At 49.3% G+C, this 24,780-nt stretch overlaps 1 protein-coding gene across 2 annotated transcripts in view; it reads left to right on the top strand.

Moving 5' to 3' along the window:
* The window catches only part of SETD3 (SET domain containing 3, actin histidine methyltransferase), an 81,040-nt gene extending 61,420 nt beyond the window's left edge, over window positions 1-19,620 (top strand). Inside the window, exons 7-13 of one of the 2 annotated variants that reach the window (XM_042944248.1) lie at window positions 2,314-2,372; window positions 3,298-3,412; window positions 8,420-8,494; window positions 9,466-9,632; window positions 10,500-10,585; window positions 16,968-17,128; window positions 18,253-19,620. In XM_042944248.1, coding sequence (XP_042800182.1) covers window positions 2,314-2,372; window positions 3,298-3,412; window positions 8,420-8,494; window positions 9,466-9,632; window positions 10,500-10,585; window positions 16,968-17,128; window positions 18,253-18,720 — 1,131 coding nt within the window. In that variant the 3' untranslated portion in view covers window positions 18,721-19,620. Of the gene's footprint in view, window positions 1-2,313; window positions 2,373-3,297; window positions 3,413-8,419; window positions 8,495-9,465; window positions 9,633-10,499; window positions 10,586-16,967; window positions 17,129-18,252 lie in introns of those variants that run through there. The other variant, XR_006204053.1, reaches the window with a different exon arrangement.
* The last annotated feature ends 5,160 nt before the right edge of the window (window positions 19,621-24,780 follow it).

Genomic DNA, 24,780 nt, shown 5'->3' with positions numbered 1-24,780 from the left:
ATTTCAACAAATGTTATGTAACCCTAAAGCCAAAATAATCATCAAAATTAATCTGAAGAAAGCATTGTGTGTTGTGTGTCTGTGTGTTTTCCTGAGTTGTCTTTACGACTTCATCAGGACTATGAGCACGAACTTCTGTTTTCGGGAAGAAAGGTATGTAAATAGGAGGAAGGGAGACATTCTGGAGAGTTAATTTTCCGTCTGTCTGGTCCTTGCGGAGGATATCTTGTTTGACTAAGGGTGCAGAATAGAAAGCCATTTCAGGGTCTCGGAGTGTTGGAAGGTTTTTGCTTCGAGTCGTTTTGACATTGAGCATTCCATGTTTGAAAATTGTCACCTTTTCTCTCATTCAGTAAGTCAGACTTTCTTGGGAGGGCGGACCAAATTCTTAATACCTATGGGATTTAGTGTTGGAATTTACCAGCTTTCTAAATAGCATCCTGCATTCCACAGTTTAAATGAATTAAAATATTTTAAAATAACAAAAACAACGGTGCTTGCCACCTGCTTAGAGTTTGAAAAGCACTGGCTTGGGCACCGTCCTGCGCCATTGGGGTAGATCCCTCCTGAGGTTTCCTTGTGTTGTAAGTGAACGGGAATGTCAGCCACGGAGTCCTCCCCGCTGGGGTGCTTCTTACGCGGACACTGGCTTGGGTTTTGTGGAGGGACAGTTCTCTGCTCAGTTTGTCCTTTTATAAGGAGAAACCTGAACGGTGTCGGTGTCGTAGTTAAGTTTCATCGTTGTAAATGGAAAGCGTCTTTAGGACTCTTACAACGTAGCCTTGCGCTCCATTCATTACAAAGGAGAGGGAGGAAGAAGCTTCCTTCCCTGGGATTCGCGCATCTTTCTTCACTGGAGTTGACCGCGGCCTTGCCTCGGGGGTTTTTTGGTTTTTGTTTTTTGTTTTAACAGAGATAGGAAATCCCGATCTGCCTCCAGCAGCTAGAAGATTCCTCTGGGCAACGTGTGCTCTTATACACTGACTTAAAATTCGTCATCTTTAATTTCACTTTTGTTACTGCAACATTTCAAGATGACACGAGTGTAATTTCCTATTTTGACTTTCCTTCCAAAGGGTTAACCGCGGGCTAAGAACGCGAGGGGAAGGCAGGCACCTGGGAGCTAACGCCCAGTTGGCAGCCTTTTGTAATATATAATTTGCCTAAAATTGCGCACGGAGCACAAGCTTTTGTTTTCTAATTGATTTACGGTTTGAGCCACTTCTGCCTCATCCCCTACTGTCCTGCGCGCGGTGCCAGCGAGTACATTACAGTGAGCGATGATAAATGGCCGTGCACTCGCCATGCTAATGCGTCGAGAGTAAAAACCGCATGCTGCACGGAGCTCCGCGCATTAACAGTGCTGCAGAGACCCGCCAGCAGCGCCTCCCTGCTCCCCGACCGGAGATCGCCGCGCGCTCCCTCGGTCGCTGAACTGCAGGCCGCCTCTCGGGCTGTTACTGAAACCGGAGATTAAAATGATCCCGTCGCAGCTTTTCATTTGTTAATGGAGACAAAGTTGCTGAGCCCTCGCGGGGGTCCGAGGCGGGGTCGTTGGGATGAGGAATCAGGAGACGTATAAAACGTCCTCCTAAGCGTCAAGTGGTAGATGTTTTCACCAAATGTTCATCTGACCAGGAAAAAAAAAAAAGAGTCAGATTTCAGTAGGCCAGCCTCTATTTTAGCTTTGTCTTGTTTGTAAAATTTAGAACCGCACAAAACTACCTTTCTTGATTTTTCTGCACTTGAGCCGCACTTACCACGTATATGATTCATTTGCACATAAGTTGATTTCCATCCAAATGATTTAAGTCGGAGACAAATGAAAGAACCTTCCATTTATTAGAGTGCCTTTAATTGTTCTTTTTCTCCACATAAGAAGAGATTTGCTGCACTCAGGGGTGTGCGGCGTGTCACGGGTAGAAGAAAACGAGGAAAGCCAGGACAGACGCCTAACTCTGGAGGCTCCCGGTGTCCCTTTGGATCAGACACCCCATGCGTGGGGGCGCCTGCCTTCCTCTCTGTAAAGTCGGTCCACCTTCAGTTTTCTTTTTGCGTGGTGTCTGTGGGTTCTAGTATCGAAATATGAAGAAGCAGATTTATGGCGGCTGCTGGGCACAAGAAATTAAGTTGACAGTGATGTATGAGAGCATAATAGCATGATGATCCCTCAGTAGCGCGGCTGGACGCCTCCTGCTTCATTTGGCTCTTGTTAGGATCTGTTAGGCAGCTAAATAATGAAATTCTGCTGACTGATTTCTGTTTTCCCTTTTTCTCTTCTCACCTCTGCTTTCTGAAACTTCTAATTCCCAGACCCATCCTCATGCCAACAAACTGCCCTTGAAGGACGCTTTCACTTACGAGGACTACAGGTTGGTGGGGTGGGGTGGGGTGTGTGCCTGTGTGTGTGTCTTGGGGTGTGGCGGGGGAATGGATGTGGGGGGGGGGGGACTGTGTGTACGCATCTTGGGTGTATGTTGTGTACTGTGTGTGTTGGGGGGTGGTTCCTAAGTGATCTGAGGGTCTGGGAAGTGGGAAGTACTTAAGAAGTGACCTGCTGTGACCATGTCAGGCCCCCAGACAGGTCGTCCTGCAGAGGTTCTAATGGACAGCTGGGGTAAGGGTCAGCATTTTAATAACCACGCGGAAGTTGCCTTCACCCTGTGCTGGTCGGGGATTAGCTGAGGTGGCCACGTGATACTGGAGATTAACATGTAGTGTGGGGTGGTCGTGAGGGTCCCCCCTGCCCGGTGTTACATAGATATTGTGGCGTAAAGTGGGGACTTTTTTGAAAAACGAAAAGATTTAATTGTGCCATGTGATAAGAAAATAGCATGCCACATTTTGTCGATCTCCTAGAGGATTTCTGGTCAGAAAGGAGTTACGTTTGCCACTCACTGAGGCTTAATACAGGTGCAGAGTCAGCGTTCGGGAAATAGAGGGTGGCGTGGGCCTGGGGGCAAGGCTCTCGGCCACTGCGAGGACCAGAGGCCTGGAGATCTCTGTTCCTGGCCCTCCTTCCAGACACTCTGTCTCCCGGGAACATCCCCGTTTAGTCCTCACCCCGGATTGTCTCTCTCTCTCTCCCCCCTTTTCCCTTCTAGGTCCCCCTTCCTCCCCTCAGCCTTAGATTTAATTTTAAACGATGATGAAGGCCAGCCATCACCTGCGGTAATACTCAGGAAAAAGTTTTGACGGTTGGCGAGAAGTCTGACAAACCATAGTTTCTGGTTGAGTTACGACGGCACCGGGCTCTGAGATGTCCCTGCTGTAACCCACCTCTTCCTATTGTTACAGGTGGGCAGTCTCTTCTGTGATGACGCGACAAAACCAAATTCCCACGGAGGACGGTTCCCGGGTGACCCTGGCGCTGATTCCTTTGTGGGATATGTGCAATCACACCAACGGCCTGGTAAGGACCCCTCTGTGTTGTGTTTCGTGCGGGGTTGGGGGGTGGGGGCTGTGGTGTGGACATTCCACCGGCAAACCAGCCCAGCTTCCTGCCTCCCTCCAAAGGCAGCAAACAGAACCAGCCGGTCAGCCCCCACCTCCCACCTACCCTCCCCGCCCCCCCCCCCCCAACCTCCCGCCGAGAAAAGCTGCAGTTTTTCTCTCTCGGTGTTTGCTTAATCCTGAAAACCAGGGACAAGAATCTTACTCCGCTTTCAGAAACCACAGCGAACTGCGTTGATTTGCGAAGCCATAATTCCAGCCTAAACACTCGTGTTCTTATCTTTTTAAACCACAGACCAAACCAAGGTTTCTTTTCCTTCCTCTCCTTAGAATGCCGATTTATTGAAGAAAAAAACCAAAACTTTCTTCTTTCTGGTTTTTCCTTTTACGGTCCTTGTTTTCTTTGCTGACTTATAGTCCCTGTTACGGGCCTTCTCTGACTCCCTCTCCCTTCACCTGACACGATGGCACATCCCTGGCCCACTTACTAACCTGCTTTGTCCGGGAGAAGGGGCTGGTTTCCCTGGCGCTGGGGCGTTGGGCCCTTGGCCTTGAGTGTGGGGTAGGCATCGCCAGGCGTGGGAAGCCCCAGGTAGGAGACATTAAGAAAACAGGGGAATTTTATGATGATTGTTAATGGCGACGCATAAAAGGAGGAAGCCTAGGAAGCTGGCTCCCTGTCCCTCCACATTCTTTGGATCCCCAGCCACAGCGGAGGCTGACACACTCCCTGTGCTGAGATGGTTGTCCGAGAGACATTTCCTGGTATCAGGATATGGAAATATGATCAACTTGAGAGTATTTTGAATTTTTCAGCATGGCCCTAGCATACTGGCTTGGTTTTACTTTTTTGTCCATCTTTCCTCAACGTCTGCTTTCTTTGTGATTATTAGCAGGATTATAAATAGGCTTAAAATATGCTGTCAATGAGTATTGCACATCTAACTCCACAAAATGGCCAGAACACATGTAGCACGAGCCAAATCCTTGACGATGGAATACCCCGGTGCTAATTTGGGAAGGTCTAGCAGCAAGTAATACTCTTAAATTGTACAGAAAGAATGGTTTCACTCCTATAATTACATTTCTGCCTTCATTTAGATATGCTTGATTTAATTAGCCATATTAAGGGACAGCATACTTTATTTATTTTCATTAATGAATAAAAGTTTTCATTCTTTTTCTGTTTCCCCCCCCCCGCTTCAGAGCTATTTTAAACTGATTATCAGATGGAAGTTTTCAAAGTTTTCAAAACGCTTTTAATGTTTGACTATAGCGTTCTCCTTTTTGTTTCCCTGGGTTCGGTCATTCGTTCTCAGACTTGACTGACCATTGGAGGTTTCTCATTTCTAAAATTTGAAAAAGTACACACATTATGGTAAGCAAACAAAATCCGTTAACCAGTGAGATGCCTTTGCAATCGTGAGATGTGGAGGTTCCCTGCCCCGCCAGCACCCAGAGCCCGGGCCCCGGGCCCGTCTGTGAGCGAATCTCTCCCTCCATCAGGTGCGCATTTGTGCCCCTTCGCACACTCACGTGCGCACTAGTTTTTGTGTTGCTTTCATATAAGTGGGATTAAGCTATTCACTTTTTTTCCAAGAGTTTAAAAAAAAAAAAGAAAAAGTCCGTTTATCTCAAGATGAAAATAAGGAGTCAATGACAACCACGAACCCTGTTTTCTCCAGTGCGGTTCATAAGGTCCGTGTCCTATCACAGAGCTGGCGATACGGGGCTAACCTCTAGAGGGTTCCGACAAGGTGGTGGTGCTTTTTCTCACGGTGGCCGTTTCCCTTGCATCCCGCACTCCACACCTTGGCTGAACTGCTTTCGATTGCAATTACAAGACTTCAGGGGAAATTGTGTCTGCTAGAATGTGAGAATCTGTTTTAACACCGTGAAGTTGCAAGGGACCCGAAATTAAGGCTTTTGGCTTCGCAGACAGGTGATTGTCTTCTGTGCGTGTGTCTATCCTGACGGTCGTTGTCTGTCTGTTCTGACGCTCGCCGAGGGAGTAGGTAGACATCTGTAACCCAGCAACGCTCTGTGCTTCTGACAAAAGCCTGGTGGTGGGAGCTGAGATGGGAGAGCCAAGCCCGTGACGGCAATTGCAAAGCGGTAGCAGCAGGGAGACGGGGGAGAAAAGAGAAGGCCGGCTGGGTTCCCGGGCCTGAGGTGGTGGCAAGCGTGAGCTGATTGCCTAGCCACATGGAGACACAGGTTTAGACGAGTTCATGGGACACCATGTTAAACTGGAAGAAATGCTGTAGCTCCGAATTCTGGGCGACTGGTTCAGAACTCACGTAAGCAGCAATGTTCCTTTCTCTAGGTTATGCCGTTTGTGTGGAGAACACTAACAAGTGGTTTGTCCGTTCCAGTGGGTGAAGCATGTTGAAATAAGCAGCCCTTGTATTTGAGCGTGTACCTCTCCTGGTCAGGATGGAAGGGCCTTGGGAAGTTCAAGCAGAAGCGAGAGAGGCTCTCTCTCAAGGTCTGTTTGAGTATTGAAACCTCTAAAACGTTCAGATTTACACAAGGCTTTTTTCTAGTCTCAAAATGAAAGCCCGGGTTTTTGTAAGTAGCAGACAAGGCTCCCCGCTCCACGTGTCCCCGTTGTACTCCCACCACACACAGGTCTGGACCCCTGTGCTTCCTCAGACACTGGCACACGCCCACCTCAGGGCCTTTGCACGGGCTCTTCCCAGCGCCTGAAATACATGTTCGTCAGATGTCTCCAAAGACCACTCACAGACTTCCTCAAGGAAGGCTGCCCTGGGTCCCCTGTGTGGCATCGCCACGCTCCCCCTTCTGTGAGGCTCGCCTCCTGTCCCGTTATCTGTCTCCCGTATTTCTGCCTGTTTATTTCAGCTTATCGCTGGCCCTTCCCCATCCCTCCTGCTTCCCTGACTTCCCTCCTGCTGTGTGATGCTCCTGCCAGGTCCCTGTGCAACCATACCATGGAGCCACAGACTTTCAGGGCTGGGGGTCTGTGGGCAGTTCCTACTCCATGCTTCTCAGAATCCCGTGTGAGGTCAGAAAAGTGATTTTGACTTTGGGCAGGAACCTCACAGAGCTGATCTCACCAAGTGTGGAACCTGTTCTAGGAGGGCAAATGTGCCAGATTCCTTGGCTGCATTCATTTCTTGTTGCTTTCGTGTTTCTCTTGGTCTTTGCGGAGTGGCAGTATGATGCGGTTCATAAACCACGGGTTCTGGGGGTCCTGGGTTGAAAGATTGTCGTCACATGGCCCTCCGTCCTACAGATGTCACTCCCTAGACTCAGGAGTCAGTTTTTGGATCCACGCTGTTGATGCCTTTTTCAGTAAGTGGCACTTGCAGTGGTGTTGAACTTTGATTCTCCAGGACAAAATGAAGAGATCAAAGGAATTAATGAATAATTACAGACCGTCTAAGAGATCGGGGGCCGCTCTAAAGGACAGACTTCCGATAAGGAGCTTTTCGTGTAAATTGGGGGCCCTGTTCTTATCCCAGTGGCTCACGCATCAGTGAGTTCTGTCAGAGACAGTGTCGGGGGACACGGTTGACACGGGAGCTTCCAGACTGCTGCTGGGGGTGGGTGTTGGGTGGGAGGGTGACAGTACAGGGACTCTGGGAGTACAGGGGGGTTGGGTAGGATGAGAGGCGGTGTCCCCAAAGAAGCCAGGGCTCAGGCAAAACGGGAGCGAAAGGTAGCTCCAGGCATGAAGGAGGTGGGAGAGTGGCCGGGCGTGGCAGGCGAGTGGCAGGGCAGGTCAGGGGCCCCAGGGGGACGTGGGCCTCCCCGTAAACCGGCCTCGCTCAAGAATTTGGATTTCTGCCTGTAGGTAAGGTGGATGGCCACCAATAGGTTTTTGTTTTTTTGTTTTTTTTTTTAATGTTTTTTAACGTTTGTTTATTTTTGAGATAACAGAGAGAGCACAAGTCAGGGAAGAGCAGAGAGAGAGGGAGACCCAGATTCCAAAGCAGGCTCTAGGCTCCGAGCTGTCCGCACAGAGCCCGACGTGGGGCTCAAACCCACAAACCGCGAGTTCATGACCTGAGCCGAAGTCGGACGCCCAACCGACTGAGCCACCCGGGCACCCGCTACCAAAAGGTTTTAAACAGGAGGCCGGCACTGTAATGTCACTAGGGATGCGGGAGGGACAGTGCTGGAATCTGAAGCCAGCTGCCGATGGTTAGGACCTCAGCCATGCCAGGGAGTGATGAGGAAGGCAAGGACCCGAAGGCTAATTCAGGAGTTCAAGTGCTGGCGTGTAGCGGCACCAGAACACCTCTGTGGCCTGTGTGTCAGGACGTGAAGTGGCCTGGCCCCCCAGGATGGGACAGGCTTGGGTGGGGGGGGGCGAGATGTGGGTTTCTGGCCTGGGACCGGGTCTGGGGTACTTACTTGTAATGGCCTTAGAGATGCTTACATACAGCGCTCAGCAGAAAGATAGACCACAGCTAAGTTGTTTGATTTTCCCTTTGCTTATCTGAAAGTTTCAATTTCTCTAATTTCAGAGTAAAATAAGTACATAGTTTAGAATCAGGCTTTCCTTTTCCCCCGGTTGTTTACCCGATGGAAGACACACGTTAGTTTCTTAGCGGCCAGAGGTGAGAGGAACCGTATTTGGAGTCATTTGGAGTCAGCTCGTGCTCTCCAGGAGACCCTGCTTCCGTCCGTGGGGCTCGCTTTGGGACGAATGGTGACACTTGCTTGAGACCAACGAGGGACACTCTGTCCACTGTATTTTCCGAAGAGTCAGGTCCTTCCCTCACTCCATGTATGGAATCTTGTGTAAGAATTTCTGGTGTAAATAGAACTGATTACAATAACCAAGAAGTTGTTTGTCAGTTTTGTAGCGCATGCAGAAGGCGCCCTTTTAGGTACCTTCGGCTGCCTTCTATCTTCTGACTGCCAAAGCAGACCCTCGCGAGCGAGGGCACCGCACCCCTCCGTGCTCACAGTTGTCCCCTTCCACCCCGCCTAGATCACCACCGGCTACAACCTGGAAGACGACCGATGTGAGTGTGTGGCCCTGCAGGACTTCCGGGCTGGAGAGCAGGTGGGCGGCGCTCACGCACCGGCTCGCGGACCGGGGGCCGGCCGGTGGGCACAGAGCTCGCGTTGTGTTGACAAGTTTAAAAAGGGATTTAGCTTGGGCACAAAATTAGGGATTTGGATTTAGGACCGTCTGGGGAGTACGTCTCGAGACCTGAAGCCGTAAGAAACGTGTACTGTGCTTTGGGTCCACGGAGAAAACAGATTCAAGTGCAATTATTTGCACAGTTGACCTCATATTTGCAATTTATTTAAGTGGCAAAATCAAGGGACTCGGGCACCGTACATCTTTCCACTTTAATCTGCAGATTTCATCTCATGATTTGGGTGGGGGCAGGGGTAAGCTTTTCGGTGAGTTTGAAAATACGCATCCCTGAATGCCTGCTTTCCACCCCTCGGTCTCAGGACCGAGCGGTTAACCCCAGAAAGCAGACCATTGACGCCCCAGCTGAGACAAAATGAGCGATGCGAGTCTAACGAAGCCGGTCGGCCCTTCCCTTTCCCTTCCCGCAGAAGAGTTAGAGACCCCCTGCGGGGTGCAGAGTTGCCACAGGAACTGGAAATGAGTTTCTGACGGACACGGCCTGAAACTCTTGTTCCAGAAGAGACCCTTGTAGTGGAAGGAGGCGGGGGGACTGTGACGAACCGCCACGTGCAGTCATAACGTGCCGGCCGGTCTCGCCGTCCCGGGGACGGAGAAGGGGCAGTGCGCGCCCCGGCCGGGGCTCCTCTGTGAACCAGGCAGGCCCACGTGGTGGCGGGAGCGGATGCCCTTCCTGGCCCATCTCAGCCGGTTTGGGGAAGGGGGAACTGCACGCCTTGCTGGGGCTGCAGGAGATCACGTGAGGGCTGTTTTGTGTGTGCGGTGTGACGTCCAGTTGAACATGTGAGAACTGATCCTTTGCCCTGCTCTGTATTGAGAATGATGTTAAATTTCTTTTATATCCCTTTATTTTTTTCTTTACTGCATCTCAGATTTACATTTTTTATGGCACTCGGTCAAATGCAGAGTTTGTGATCCACAGTGGTTTTTTCTTTGACAATAATTCACACGACAGAGTGAAAATAAAGCTGGGAGTGAGTAAGAGTGACCGACTGTACGCCATGAAGGCCGAGGTCCTGGCCCGCGCCGGCATCCCCACGTACGTACAGAGACGCCCGGCTCTCCCCTGCGCGCCTAGAAGCATTTCCACTTGCACAGTGTTTCGTTGGTGTGTCAGTAGAACTTCTCTAGAGTGGTCTGTCCCCGTGTCTGCATCCCTCCTGCACAGCAGATTTAGACCGGGACGCGTGGAGACTTACGGGCGTTTTCAGATAAACGTCAGCGTCGTTGAGGGCGCTCGTGGTCCCTTCCAGGGGACACGGCTTGAACTCCTCATTAAGTTAAATAAATACTGTGGATCATTAGTGTCTTTCACCTTGAAAAGGTTAATGACCCGGATCAATTTGTTTCATTTAATTCTTTGCCACCATTAGTTTCTGTAATGAAGTCATGATCCCTAGTGATTTCAAGAATTTCTGGTTAAATTCTTGAAGATTCTCTCGCATTTGAGGTGCAAAATGATAAAGAAGCCAAGAATTATGATTTATTAGTTCTCCCGGGAATGGAGGAACCATTCTTAATGAAAATGGATTAACCAGGCCTTTTTTTATTGAACTTGTCAATATTTGATTAATGATTAAAATGTGAACTCAACATAAATTATTGTTAACATTTTTTAAGAACCGTGGGCACACTTAATTCTCTTGGTTGGCACACGCACCCTGAGATTAAGGCTTTTAGAAACTGCCGATGGGGCGGTGACTGCCATCCCCTGAGAGAGGCCCTACCTTCTGCACTTTGCAGGCACTGAAAGCAACATTTGCGCGCCTCGGGTGAGGGGTCGGGATGAGTCACGCGGGTCAGCGCCCCTCGAGGGCGGCCGCCCTCCCCGAGTGTGGAGTGAAGGGCTCTCAGTTGCTGAGGGCAGGTGCCCAGGCAGGGCGACTAATGCTTCTGCCTTTGTCAGTTCCAGTGTGTTTGCGCTGCATTTTACCGAGCCGCCCGTCTCTGCCCAGCTCCTGGCTTTTCTCCGCGTATTCTGCATGACTGAAGGTAAATCATTTCAGGAGGAAAAAAAAAAAAAAGATGTTGACTTTTTAAAAAATGCATAAAGTATAAAGCATAGTGATGCAGATTCAAGATAAAATTGTTTAAAACTAGAGCGCTTTCTCGGGGGACGGGGGAGGGCAACACTGGAGAAAGAAGTTGATCCGTTTTACCCTGGAAGTGTTTTATTAAGTCCTTGATGTGTTGTCAATATTCATTTGTAATAAACAACTAATTCTCTACTGCACTGGAAGAAAAAACATCTGGGATCCTGTAACTGCATCAGAATTCTGTGTTTGTGGAGGGGAGTTTTTGATGTGCTCGTTCCGCAGACAGCCGTATTCCCGCACAGTGCACGGACCTGGGAGTCCCCCCGAAGTCATGTGGTCAGCGTGGCATTCGTGGGCCACGGGACCTCCCTGGCTGGCCCACTCTGCTTTTGAGATGCGAGATTGCTGGCAGGCTTCCTAACGTCAGGCTTCCTGTCAGGTTAACACTGAAGACGACCCTGTTTGCATCACAAAATGTTCTTGTCCGCAGCCTCTCCCTTCAGGCAGAGAAAGAGTTAAATGCCCGTATTCAGCATCTACTCTTATGTTTGCTTAAGCTCAGACGTTTGGCCTTTCTTATCCTGACTGATTGTGCTTGCGTTTTCGTGTTTGGTCTGAAAATGTCCCCCCACCCCCACCCCAGTAGGCCCAATCCCATAGTTCTAAGGCTTCGCTTTTACTGTTTTTGTGTGTTTTGTTTTTAGTTTTTATTTAAATTCCAGTTAGTTAACCAGCGGTTTAATACTAGTTAAGGGTGTAGAATGCAGTGATTCATCATGTACGTGCAACACCCAGGGCTCATCCCAACAAGTGCCTTCCTCAGTGCCCATCCCCCATTTAGCCCATCCCCCCCCCCACTTCCTCTCCAGCAACCCTGTTAGTTCTCTATTGTTAAGAGTCTGTTTTCTGGTTCCCCCCCCACACACACTTTTTCCCCTTTGTGTTGTTGTTGTTTAATTCCACATATGAGTGAGATCATAGGATATTTGCCTTTCTCTGACTGACTGACTTCACTTAGCATAATACATTCTAGTTCCATCCACATCATTGCAAATGCCAGGATTTCATTCTTTCTTGTGGCTGAGTAATATCCTAATATATATATATACACCACATCTTTATCCATTCATCGGTCGATGGGCTTTTGGGCTGTCTCCATAATTTGCCTATTGTTGGTAGTGCTGCTATAAACCTCAGGGTGTATGTATCCCTTTGAAGTCGTGTTTTTAATTTCTTTTTAATGTTTGTTTATTTATTTTTGAGAGAGAGAGAGAGAGTGTGTGTGCGTGAGCAAGAGAGAGAGAATCCCAGGCAGGCTCCATGCTCAGTGCAGAGCCCGACATGGGGCTTGAACTCATGACCGACTGTGAGATGATGACCTGAGCCAAAATCAAGAGTTGGACGCTCAGCTGACTGAGCCATCCAGGTGCCCCTGTATTTTTGTGTTCTTTGGATAGATACCTAGTAGTGCAATTGATGGATCATCGGGTACATCTATTTTTTGTTTCTTGAGGAACCTCTATACTGGCCTCCAGAGTGGCTGCACCAATTTGCATTCCCGCCAACAGTGCGTGAGAATTCCCCTTTCTCTGCAGCCTCACCGACACCTGTTATTTCCTGTGTTGTTGATTTTAGCCATTTGGACAGGCGCGAGGTGATCTCTCATTGTAGTTTTGATATTTATTTCTCTGATGATGAGCGATGTTGAGCAACTTTTTGTGTGTCTGTTGGCCACCTGGATGTCTTCTTTGGAGAAATGTCTGTTCATGTTCTCTACCCATTTCTTAATCGGATCGTTTGTTTTTTGCACGTTGAGTTTTTTAAGTTCTTCATAGATTTTGGATACTGACCCTTATCAGATATATCATTTGCAAATATCTTCTCCCATTCCATAGGTTGCTTTTTAGCTTTGTTGATGGTTTCCTTTGCTGTGCAGAAGCTTTTTATTTTTATGAATTCTCAATAGTTTATTTTTGCTTTTATTTCCCTTGCCTCAGCAGACATATCTAGTAAGAAGTTGCCATGGCCAGTGTCAAAGAGGTTACTGCTTGTGTTCTCTCCGATTTTAATGATTTCAGGTCTCCCAGTTAGGGCTTTCATCCGTTTTGAACTTATTTTTGTGTATGGTGTAAGAACATGGTCCAGGTTCATTCTTCGGCATGTTGCTGTCCGGTTCTCCCAACACCATTGGTTGAAGAGACTGTTTTTTTCCCGTGGATATCCTTTCCTGCTTTGTCAAAGACTAATTGACCATATAGTTATGGATTCATTTCTGGGTTTTCTAGTCTATTCCGTGGATCTGTGTATCTGTATTTGTGTGAGTACCATACTGTTTTGATCAATACAGCTTTGTAATATAACTTGAAGTCCAGAATTGTGATGCTTACAGCTTTGTTTTTCTTTTTCCAGATTACTTGGGCTATTTGGGGTCTTTTATGGTTTCATACGAATTTTGGGATTGTTTGTTCTAGTTCTGTGAAAAATGCTGTTGGTATTTTGATAGGGATTGCATTAAATGTGTGGATTGCTTTGGGTTGTATGGACATTTTTACGATATTTATTCTTCCGTGAGCACGGAATGTTTCTCCGTTTCTTTGTGTCATCTTCAGTTTCTTTCATCAGTGTTTTATAGTTTTCACAGTACAGACCTTTCACCTCTTTGGTTAGGTTTATTCCTAAGTATCTTATTGTTTTTGGTGCAGTTGTGAATGGGGTGAATTCCTCAATTTCTCACCGTGCTGCTTCATTATTGGAGTATCAAAATCCATCTGATTTCTGCACATTGATTTTGTATCCTGCAACTTAACTGAATTCGTGCATCAGTTCTAATAGTTTTTAGTGGAGTCTTTTGGGTTTTCTGTATATAGTAGCCTGTCATCTGAAAATAGTGAAAGCTTTACTTCTTCTTTGCTGATTTGGATGCCTTTTATTTCTTTTTGTTGTCTGATTGCTGAGGCTAGCGCTTCTAGTCTTCTGTGGAAGAGCAGTGGCGAGAGCGGACATCCGTGTTGTCTTCCAGACTGCAGAGGGAAAGATCTCAGTTTTTCCCCATCGAGGATGACACTGGCTGTGGGGTTTTCATATATGGACTTTATTGGGTTCCTCTAACCTGCTTTGTTGAGGGTTTTTATCCTGAATGGCCATTAGCACTTTGCCAGTGTTTTCCCTGCATCTGTTGAGAGGGTCGTGCGGTTCTTCTCCTTTCTTCTAGTGATGCGGCGCATCACGTTATTGATTTGCAAACACGGAACTGCCCCCGCAACCCAGGAATGAATCCCACTTGATCGGGGTGGACTGTTGGATTCGGTTTGCTAGTATTTTATTAAGAATTTTTGCATCCAGTTCATCAGGGATATTGGCCTGTAGTTCTTTTTTTTGTGGTGCCTTTATCTGGTTTAGGTATCAGTAATGCTGGCCTCTGTGATTTGAAAGTTTTCCTTCCTATTGTATTTTTTGAATAGTCTGAGAAAAATAGGTATTAACTCATTACATGTTTGGTAGAATTCGCCTGGGAAGCCGTCTGGCCCTGGACTCTTGTTTGTTGGGAGATTTTTGATTACTGACCCAGTTTCTTTGCTGGTTATGGGTCTGTTCAAATTTTCTATTTCTTTCTGTTTTAGTTTCACTAATCTGTATGTTTCTAGGAATTTATCCGTTTCTTCCAAATTGCCCACTTTGTTGGCATATAGTTTTTCATGATACTCTTCTTAAGATTGTATTTCTCTTAAGGTGTTGGTTTGTTATTTCTTCTCTCTCTCATTTGTGATTTCACTTACTTGGGTCCTTTCTTTTATTTTGGCTAAGTCTGGCTAGTGGTTTTCAATTTTATTTGTTTTTTCAAACAACCAGCTTCTGGTTTCATTGATCTGTTCTTTTTTCGCTTCTATATCATTTATTTTTGCTCTACTCTTTCTTATTTCCTTCCCTGAAGTTTCGTTTGCAAGTGTGTGTGTGCGTGTGAGTGTGTATCTGCTGTTGTAAACAACCTCAAATCCCATGCAAAACAGATTGAGTAGGAAGAAGTGAGTGAGAGAGCACCTAACTGAACAAACAAACAAGCATTCCTCTGAAGAAGGCTGTTCGGGCACTGGGGAGAGGGCAGTCTGGTCCGCAGAGGTGAATTGTGGCCCGTGGTGGTGGGGTCTGCTGGGCTCTGCTGTCCTCGGCCCCGTTTTCACGTCTGGATGCCCAGTCCAGGCTTTGACGTCAGGACAGACGTGGAAGAAACTTAGGCCCCAAACAGGTGATTTCGACACCCAACCACAGGACCCAAGGCGGGGGGGGGGGGGGGGGGGGGGGGGGGGGGTGGAGCTTGTCCCTCAGAAGCGGCCACACTGTCGAAGGCCCAACTTCCAGCGAGGTTTTCCTTTGGTGGTGGCTCATCAGTCAGTTTAGCGAACACCAGTGAAGGGTTTCCCATGGGCCTGTCCCGTGTACAGTAAAGAGGTATAAAGGTGAAGGTCACCATTCCGATCCCGAGGAGACTTATAACTGAGAAAAATGACAGTGATGCTGATCCCTGTAATGCATGAGCACCTGCTGTATGCCAGGCGCCATGCTGCGTTCTGTTAGTCGTCGTCAGGCTTGTGAGGTGTAGGGCTTCGCGCTTGACTGACGTGGAAGCTCCGGTTCCAAGGGATTGAGTGACGTGGCCCTGAGCTGGCAGACGGCGGCCCGAGTCAGGACCAGCTCTTTTCCCTGCAGGGCCTGCGCCCCGGGCATCCCACGTGGCTCCCGCTGGCTTGCAGAGAACACGCTCCGTGGAAGAGACACTAGTCGTCCAGGGGTCTAGAGGAACCCGCGGTTGACACGGAGCCAGGCTGAGGAGCGAGGGCACCGGTCGCCGTCGGGGGTGACCTAACGTGACTCCCGTGGTGGCTGGGGGAAGGCACGGAGGCTCTGTCAGGGCTGCGTTCTTTGTTGGCCGCAGGGAAGCGTAGGGAGGAACCTACTCTTGAAGCCTTTGGTCGCGTGGTGACGCTGTTGTGTGTCCCCTCTTGGGGGTGTCCTGTCGCCAGCAGTCCCCAGTCTCTGCTCCTGCCCCTCACTCAGCTTGCCAGCTTGGAGGGCAGAACGTGCGTGCGCTTAGGAACCAATCAAAACTGGCGACCTGAGGACTGGGGGGAGCTTCCGAAAAGAAACGTCTACCACCAAGGAAGCGCGTCTTAAACGGTCAGCACTTTACCCAAAATATAAACTGAGGATCCGAAATCTAAAAATCCTGCATTTTCTCATGCCCTTTTGCTAACAAACGCACCTTAATAAATTTCTTTTTTGAACGTTCGATTAACTTCTGTTTTCTTCAAAAAAACCAAAGAACCAAACTGCTTGAATCATTTTAGGTCCGATGATTCTCTGTAGTTTCTCTTTAGTCAAAGACAACTTGTCATGTCAAGACAATTGCTATATTATCCTTTGAATTCCTCTAACTAATACTAATAAAAGTTCAGTTTGCTGGCAGCAGAAGTTCTCCAATTTGAATTGTAAAGAGTGACAGCTGTGGGGCATTTCGCTCTGAAAGAGATACTGGCTCGTAATTACATAAGAAGTACGGGGATATTTCTTGAGCGTGACTAGGACAGGCATATTTGGGTCTTTTGAAGATAATGTGCCAGGAGATGAAATGCTCAGAGCAGTTGCTGAATTCTTTCCTCCTCTTACATATATTTGAAGGTAATTGAGATGTTCACTTGTGTTTACTTGTAATTTCTATTTAATTCCTGACAAGGGAGGGATCTAGGCACATTTTTCATGAACTAAGGTTTTTATAGTCCATTTTCTTGCTTCTTTCAGCCCGGGGTTTGCGTGTTAGGAGGTAAACAGCTTTGTCAGGTCAGCTACTGGCATGAGCGCCATTCTGACTGACACAGAGAAGGGTCACTGGATTGTTGTCCTATTTAACGCGTTTTTGCTATTTACATTGTCAACCTAAATGTCGTTTTGACCCCGTGGGTGTGACTGAGCTCACGGTTTGTGAGAAGGGTATCGTCAGCATGAGGGCCGTGTCCCTAGAGTTCGTCCTTAAAATGTATCTCGTGAGACTGTGTAAAAGCTCTCGGCGTCCCCCATAAAAACGAGCGACAGTGCTGCCCCAAGGCTTGGTCCGGACTCCAGATCAGGAGGACCCCCCCAACACACACACACCCCTCCCGAACCTAGCCCTGACTCACCCTGGAGAGCCTAGCACGGCCCGGCCCCCTCCATCAGGGAGAGCTTTCAGCCACAGGAGAACGATGTCATTGGGGAAGATATTTTCCAAGGTGGGTTGCTTGTTAAATGAGAAGCCGAGAAGCCGTGCTGTTTCTTCCCTAACAGATGGCTGTTTGTGTTTCTTGCAGAAGAATTGAAAGAACATTTGCTGGGAGATAATGCTATAGACAGAATCTTCACCTTGGGTAATTCCGAGTATCCCGTTAGCTGGGACAATGAGGTCAAACTTTGGACATTTCTTGAAGATCGAGCCTCGCTTCTTTTAAAAACCTACAAAACAACCATTGAGGTAATTAGATCGAGTAGATGAGGAGTTGAGCTGTGTCATGTTGTTAAGGGTTTCTGATGAGAGATTCCTTCCTAAATGTCAATTACTTTCTTTTTTTTTTTTTAATTTTTTTTTTTTTAACGTTTATTTATTTTTGAGACAGAGAGAGACAGAGCGTGAACAGGGGAGGGGCAGAGAGAGAGGGAGACAGAGGATCCGAAACAGGCTCCAGGCTCTGAGCTGTCAGCACAGAGCCTGACGTGGGGCTCGAACTCACAGACCGCGAGATCATGACCTGAGCCGAAGTCGGACACTTAACCAACGTAGCCACCCAGGCGCCCCTGTCAATTACTTTCTTTAGCAAGATCATTGGGCATCTGATCTTTGTCACTCAGCCTACGAAGGTTTTTCTACTTACCGTATGTATACCTACCAGAAGAATCGCATTAAAGCACTGTTGATAAGAAGACAGATTTGAAAAATTTTTTCACCACTCTTCTGTCATTCTGAGTTTTCATTTGTGCTTTTAAAGCTAACCTTCGCGTCCCTAATTTCACATTCACCCAACCAGGTGCCAAGCCCCCTGGGCCGTCAGTGCACAGGACAGACAACACCTCCTAAAATCGGCCGAGCTCGCTGTCAGATGTGGTGCAGCAGGCATGAGATTTAGGCTCACCGTTTTCATCTTAGGTCATTTTACCGGGGTGGAATTTAAATACAATAAAATCAGGGCACCTGGGTGGCTCAGTCGGTTGAGCGTCCGACTTTGGCTCAGGTCATGATCTCGCGGTTCGTGGGTTCGAGCCCCACGTCGGGCTCTGTGCTGACAGCTGGGAGCCTGGAGCCTGTTTCAGATTCTGTGTCTCCCTCTGCGGCTCATGCTCTGCCTCTCACATTGTCTCAAAAATAAATACATGTTAAAAATCAGTAAATAAATACAATAAAATCCACACTTCTAACGTGGACGTTCTGCTAGAAGCCCACAAATCCTGCAGCCACCACCACAGTCAAGTTCCAGAACCTTCTGTCACCCCTAACACCTCCCTCGTGCCCCCATCCCTGGCAGCAACTGATCTGCCTTCTGTCGCCACGCTTTTGATGATTTAGACTCCTCAGAGTTAATCTTGCTGTTTTTCGTTGGCCAGGAAGACAAGGCCTTCTTGAAAAACCACAGCCTTTCTGTGCGCGCAACAATGGCCATCAAGCTGCGCTTAGGAGAAAAGGAGATTTTGGAGAAGGCGGTAAAGAGCGCGGCCGCCAACCGGAAGTACTACCGCAAGCAGATGGAGGCGGGGGCCCCGCTGCCCCGGTGCGAGGAGAGCGGCGCGGGGGGCGCCAGGCTGCCCTTGGCCTTGAGGAGCCTGGAGGAGGAGGCCGGCGCGCACGAGGCCCTCACCCTGGCCGAGGCCGTGGGCGGGGCGAAGGCCGTGGAGAACGGGCTCGTGAACGGCGAGAACTCTATCCCCAACGGGACGGGGGCGGAGAAGGAAAATTTAAATCGGGAGGAAAGCCGGAGAGCGGCCGAGGGCACCAAAGAATCTTGTGCAGACGGCACGGAGGGCGCCAGGGAGCAGCAGCCCCGCGGAGGTGCCGTCTGCACCGAGCTGAGCTGAGCGGAAGTTCGTGGACCGTCCAGTCGCGTCGCCGTGCTCCCTTGTTCACGTTGTTTCTTTCCGCAGAGAGGAAAATATGTTTTTGCTGCTTTATATAAAAATGATTTTTTTTTTAAGTTATTTAAAAAAAATCTAGCTTCCCTTTTTGATTAAGATAGCCATCTTGCTTCTGGGCAAAACAAACAGGTTGCCGGGCCTCGACGGCAGACCGGGCAAGGGGTGCTTTGGCAGCCCCTGTAGACCCACTGTGGGCACCCGTGTGTTCTTCCCGGGGACGCGCGCAGGTCGGCCGTCAGCCGTGCTCTGGCGGGCCTGGCCCCCTGTCAGCCGCGGCTGCAGCCTCTCTGCCCCCTGCCAGCAGGACGGGGTGACGCGTTCCGGGTGCTCAGCGCCGGCCGGGCTCCAGGTTTGGCAGCTCGAGGTTCGGGGCGACATCTTTTTTTTTTTCCTAAAATAATGCCCCGGTACTGAAAGAAAGGTTAAGGTGGCAACCTTATTTTTAATAGTTTTAAATGTTGGTGATAATCCTAATTATATAAATACACACACACACACACACACACACACACACACACACCACACACACAGCCCTAGTGATTTCTAAAGATTTGTTTACCTTTTGTGTTTGGTTTTACCGTATGAAGAACTTGCCCCCTCTCCTTGAATCACCGTAGGACATGCATCCTCCTCCTCATTTTAAATGTTGGCTCTGATTTTAACGTGGTGCGTTTGATTTCCCGCGTCGGTCACGGAGGGTCTGTGGCGGCGGCGGGGCCTCAGCTCTCCGGGGCCGCGTGCACAGCGAGGCGGCTCCCCGGCTCTTCGGTTTTCACAAGCTAGAGATTTTCAAAGCTACACTTTTGAGTAAAAAGCCTTATTAAAAGGAAAACATGATTAATACTTTTGTCTCTTCCTTTCCTTGGAGTGGGACAGGCCCTTCGGACTGAGCTCCGATGCAAACCATCCTGCTTTATCCGCGGAGCTGTTTGGAAGCTGCCCGGTGCCCGATGTCCAGTGCTCTGCTTGTCCCGGGGACCCAGGGTCGCGCGGGAGGCCTGAGGTCAGCCCCTCTGCAGCCTGCGAGGGGCTGAGCCGGACACAAGCAAAGGAGCGCTTGAAGTTGTGGGGGAGGTGAAGGCTCGGGCTAGCGTCCCCTGAAGGCCACTGGCTCCCGGGTTACAGGTTGCCAGCCTTCCTCCACTACGGGTTTTCACGCTGTCTCCGGGGTCCTGACAATTAAGTTCTTTTGGAAAACGCTGTGTAAATAACCCGGCCGTTTCGGTAAACACTGTTGTGCACAGGTAGTCTTCAGGACATTGTCTGTGTCTCTCCTTGGAGAAGACAGGGCTCTGCAGATAAATTGCTTAATTCCGCACCGAGGATCCGGAGTCTTACAGAGCTCAGGAGGTCGTTGAATGCGAGGGGCAGGTTTCGTCTTTACAGGTGCTTAGCAGCATTCATCAGCGCTGACGCCTAGAACTCTCGTGCGTTGTTGGTACGCACTCAACTCCAGCTTATTAATAAGCACACCTGTGGTGGCGAGCTCCCCCATCAGCCTTGCATCTGAGACCCTTTACCAAAAGTATGAAGAGCCTATAAAACGTACCTATTTCCCAAGGAAGCACCGTGGTATTCGAGGCATTTTCTACTCTGGATAGGGAGGTCCCAGAGATTAGAACGTTAATGACTCATTTGTCTGTAGATACATTTTCTCATTGGTTTAAAAGTGAAGTCTAGTATCCAATATCTCCTTGGAAAAATTACATACGGTTCAGATGTAAAGTAGTGTCGTGAGACAGGATAGTTGTCAGAATATTTCCTGGAAAAGATACGAGTCCAGATGGAGCTCACAGAGCCCTGGGTGGAAATCGGGCTTCAAGTTCTGGCCCTCACAGCACGGCTGGTGGGTGTCAGGCCCTTCTCTCCACTTATTTGGAAGGTAATTATCAGAAGTCCCTGCTTCAAGGGGTGCCTGGGGGGCTCAGTCTGTTAAGCGTCTGACTTCAGCCCAGGTCATGATCTCGTGGTTTGTGGGTTTGAGCCCCGTGTCAGGCTGTGAGCTCTCAGCTCAGGGCCTGGAGCCTACTTGGGTTTCTGTGTCTCCCTCTCTGCCTCTCTCTCTCTCTCTGTCTCAATCTCTCTCTGCCCCTCCCCTGCTCATGCTTTCTCTCTCTCTCTCTCTCTCTCTCTGTCTCTGTCTCTCAAATATTAAAAAATTAAAAGTCCCTACTTGAAAATTTGGAGACTGTTCATTCTGTCAATTAAATCCCCATCAACAGGTCTATTTGTTAAGGTTATCAGACCAAAAAGTGATTATATAAATTAGGCCCCCAATCAAGGACAATCTTTGCCTTTGTGACATAAAAATGGGGCTGGTAAGAACAGAACTTTTCCATGTGGAAAGAAAGATTATCTGTTGAACAACATCGCTGCCCTAAGTTGGGTGGCCTTGCCCTAGAGTGGCCTGGAGACCACAGCACACATTAGTCTCCGTCCTGCCCCATTCCAGCTCAGCAGACACAGTACTGGTCACAAACACTCAGAGCCACATCCTAAGCATTTGAAAATTGAGGAAAAAGTGATTAAATTGGCATTGAAGAACCCTCATTGCCATCTGTCATGAAAATAGACCTTTCTCTCAAATCATTTTAAAGTTTACTTTCTTCTTCATGCTTTTGGATCGGAGGCTGTTCAGGCTAGTCATTGGAAAAATGCCAGCCTTTGCTTCTGTTTCTTAGCTTTGTGTGTTATTTGTGTAAACACTTAGCAATTAGATTTCACCAGCCTAGAAAAACTACCCAGTTTTTCCCACAAACTGGCAATTGATAGGTGACTTCCCCCGATAGTTTCTAGACTGGGCTCACTAAAAGATTTTTTTTTTTTTTTTTTTTTTTTTGATAGAGTAAGGCATTAAAAACATTCTCAGGTTAAAAAAAAAATATTCTCAGGTTCTCCATACAGTACACTGGGTTATGCTAAATTAAGGCTTCCTTTAAAAACAGGGAATTAATTTTCTGCAAATCCTTCCTTGTTGTATTTTTTGGTGGTTAATATGTATATGTCGGAGTGAGAGAATTAAAGAAATAGAAACGAAGAAAGTACCTGTGACTTGAGCTTAGAACTAAAATCGGACTGTCCGTAAGGAAAATGAGGAATCAGAGTGGTGGCTGATTTGGGGGGTGAGTTTCAGAGAGCCCAGATCTTTAAGTGCTGTAACCATGGCTACGGGAAGAAGCTTTTTATGTGATATATTATGCCATGTTCGTATTATTGATCTGGCAAAATGAGCGTGTTCAATCGGGTCTAGCTGATGCCCTGAGCCAAGATTTGGGCTCACTCGAATTTGAATGTCAATTTCAGGCAGCTCATTAGGGGTCAGCCTCCTGTTTGAATCCGCAGCCCCTTACATAATGTATTCCTAAAATTCTCGGTGCAAATTGAATTTGAGTAACTGGAATTGTATTCAAATGCACTGGCAAATTTGTTATTTAAATGAAACTGCAGTGCTGGTCCAGGGTGGGAGTTTGGGCTGAGAGGGAGGAGGCCAGAATGTCCACAAGGTCCGGGAGCATAGGAGGGGTGGGCCCAGTTATGTCTCCGCAGAGGCCCAGCCAGGCCAGCAGGTCGGGAGGCAGACGTCCCCCCAGTGAACCCCGAGCGAGGGAGCACTTTTTAAGCCAGCCGCAGTCTGCAAGGGAGGACTCACGAGCACTGCTCAGGACCTGCTCAGGCTGCCGGCCACCAGCAGGGTGACTGTTATAGAGGGTATTCTAAATGTCCGGGGTGCTTTGATTTTATTAATCACTTTACAGAACTGAGCGGGGAGGCCATCCACAGCGGCTAAGCGTTCACGTTCCGAACACAGACCTGGGATCTCCTGGCTGCGGGATGGGGCCCGGTCCTTGGACGTTTTTGTGCCTTCCTGCAGGATATCTGTGCTTCCTACCTCTACAGGCTCCGGGTCTGCCGAATGAGATCATGCATTTCCAAGCTTCTGGCACCGTGTCTGTGCGTGCTAAGCATTCAGGAAATGTTGGTTCTTACGATTCTCTAAGCCTCAGCCATTCTCAGGACGCAGAGAATGTTCCCGGGACCCGGGATAGCAAAAGGATCCCTGCTCCGCAGGCCGGCAGCTTGGAGTGCGCACTGACTGAGCAACTGCGGACCTGGGCCAAGTGACAGCTGCGACCCTGGTGCAGTGCCAGGTTCCGTGGGTCGTTCTGGCTTCCTAAGAAACCCTCGGTGCCCTCGAGGTGACGAGGCGACCACTTGAACCAATGATCCGGGCAGACCATGCCACGGGTCATTAGAGGGGTGGGACCCCGTGCTCTAGTACCGGAGGAAGGGAAGTGCGGGAGGATGGGCCTCTGGCGGGGCTTTCGGGGGGCCCAGGAGAGCCCCAAGTCCCTGCCTCCTGGAGAGGGGTCCTGCAGGAGACGGAGTCCTGGGCACTGTGCCCAGATCCCGCAAGGAGAACTCAGGGAGGGGAGGCCACCTGACTTGTACCGAGTAGCTTCTTTACGCGGAAAAACGGAGCGGTCACCAGCTCCCTTGGACACAAATGCCACCATCGGTGTTTCCCTTAGAAATGAGATAAAAAGGCAGAGAAGCCTGTGTTCGTGGACTCCTCAGCAGGACTTGTGGAGTCGGGAACGTCGGTGCCGGTTGTCACACAGATCAGCCCCGACTCCCACACACCTGCGGGTGAGAGTGTGTGTCAGTACGTTTTATACGTGTAAACGTGTGCGCACACACACGTGTGCACACACACGCGCGTATGGCACTCCGTCAAAGCTTGGACCTTCATCTCCAGGCAGCAGAGAGCCCCGGGGAACGGCCTCGCCGGCTGCCCCACTGAGGGGACGCCCCCTCCCTCCCAGAACCAGGCTGGCGTGAAATCTCCCCCTTGTCCTCTTGCTGTCCTGCCTTGTTGTGCCCTGACCCCTGCAGCGTGTCCCAGGAGAAGAGGACCACGTTGTGGCTCGCACCTCAAAGCATCCTTTCCCCTCCTAAAACACGGTTCTGGAGAAGCTACTTTTAGGATGAGTGGCTGCTCTCGGGCCCGCACACCCCGGGTGGGGTGGGGGTGGGGTGGGGCTCGGGGCCCCGTGCTCCCTTTCCACAGAGTGTGTGAGGCCTCCGCCCGACCCCCCCAGACTCACACACTCTCCACCCTTCACCCAGGCCAAATCTGCACTCCTGAAAAGTACGCGATGGCCCAATTCCCACTCAAGTGTATACGTGTGGAGAGACTCCGCCATTCTTCCGGAGTATTTGCATTTGGACCTGCAACCAAGGTTTTAGCCCCAGAAGAAGTTGTCCAGAAAACAGGGTCCGGCTCCGATACCAGGCAGAGGTAAGGTGGATCCGATCGCTCTGTTTCCTGCTGTGGTCTGGGCCCCATGGCGGGTTTCTTGATGCTCGAGGCCTTGATTTTCTCTTCTTTTCCAAGTTGAAATTAAAACAAATTTTTCTAAGTGTTTCTTTATTTTTGAGAGGGGCAGGGAGGGGAAGGTGCAGAGAGAGAAGGAGACAAAGAATCCGAAGCGGGCTCCAGGCTCTGAGCTGTCAGCACAGAGCCCGATGCGGGGCTCGAACCCACAAACCTCGAGATCATGACCTGAGCCGAAGTCGTCGGTCGCTTGACCAACTGAGCCACCCGGGGGCCCCAAGGCCTCGAATCCCTTATCTGCAAAACGGAATAACCACGTGAGGCTGTGGGGAGGAGGAGTTCTGACGTGGTTCTGAAGAAATAGCTCCTGGCCTTACTGAGAACCGTGGCAGGGAGCCCGTGTACTAAGCCAGTGGGAGGACGCTAGGCTCTGGATCCTGAGGGAGCAGGTCCTGCGTGGATGAGAGGGCTGCCCGTCAGCCCTGCGGTCACAGGAGACGGACCGCGTTCTGTGGCCACCGTCGTGCAGGCCGGGGGCTCTCCCAACCTGGCAGGTGTCTCAGCCTCCTATAACGGGCACCTCTGGATGTCTTGGCGTGCAGTTTTCAAGTAAATCTCACAGGCACCTCGAAACAGGTGCAGAGGACAAGAGAGGGGACAGTGAGCCA

This window comes from Panthera leo, chromosome B3, assembly GCF_018350215.1.
Source record: "Panthera leo isolate Ple1 chromosome B3, P.leo_Ple1_pat1.1, whole genome shotgun sequence".
Taxonomy (NCBI): domain Eukaryota; kingdom Metazoa; phylum Chordata; class Mammalia; order Carnivora; family Felidae; genus Panthera; species Panthera leo.
The sequence above is the reverse complement of the archived record's forward strand: the minus strand, read 5'-3'. Positions and strand labels throughout refer to the sequence as shown.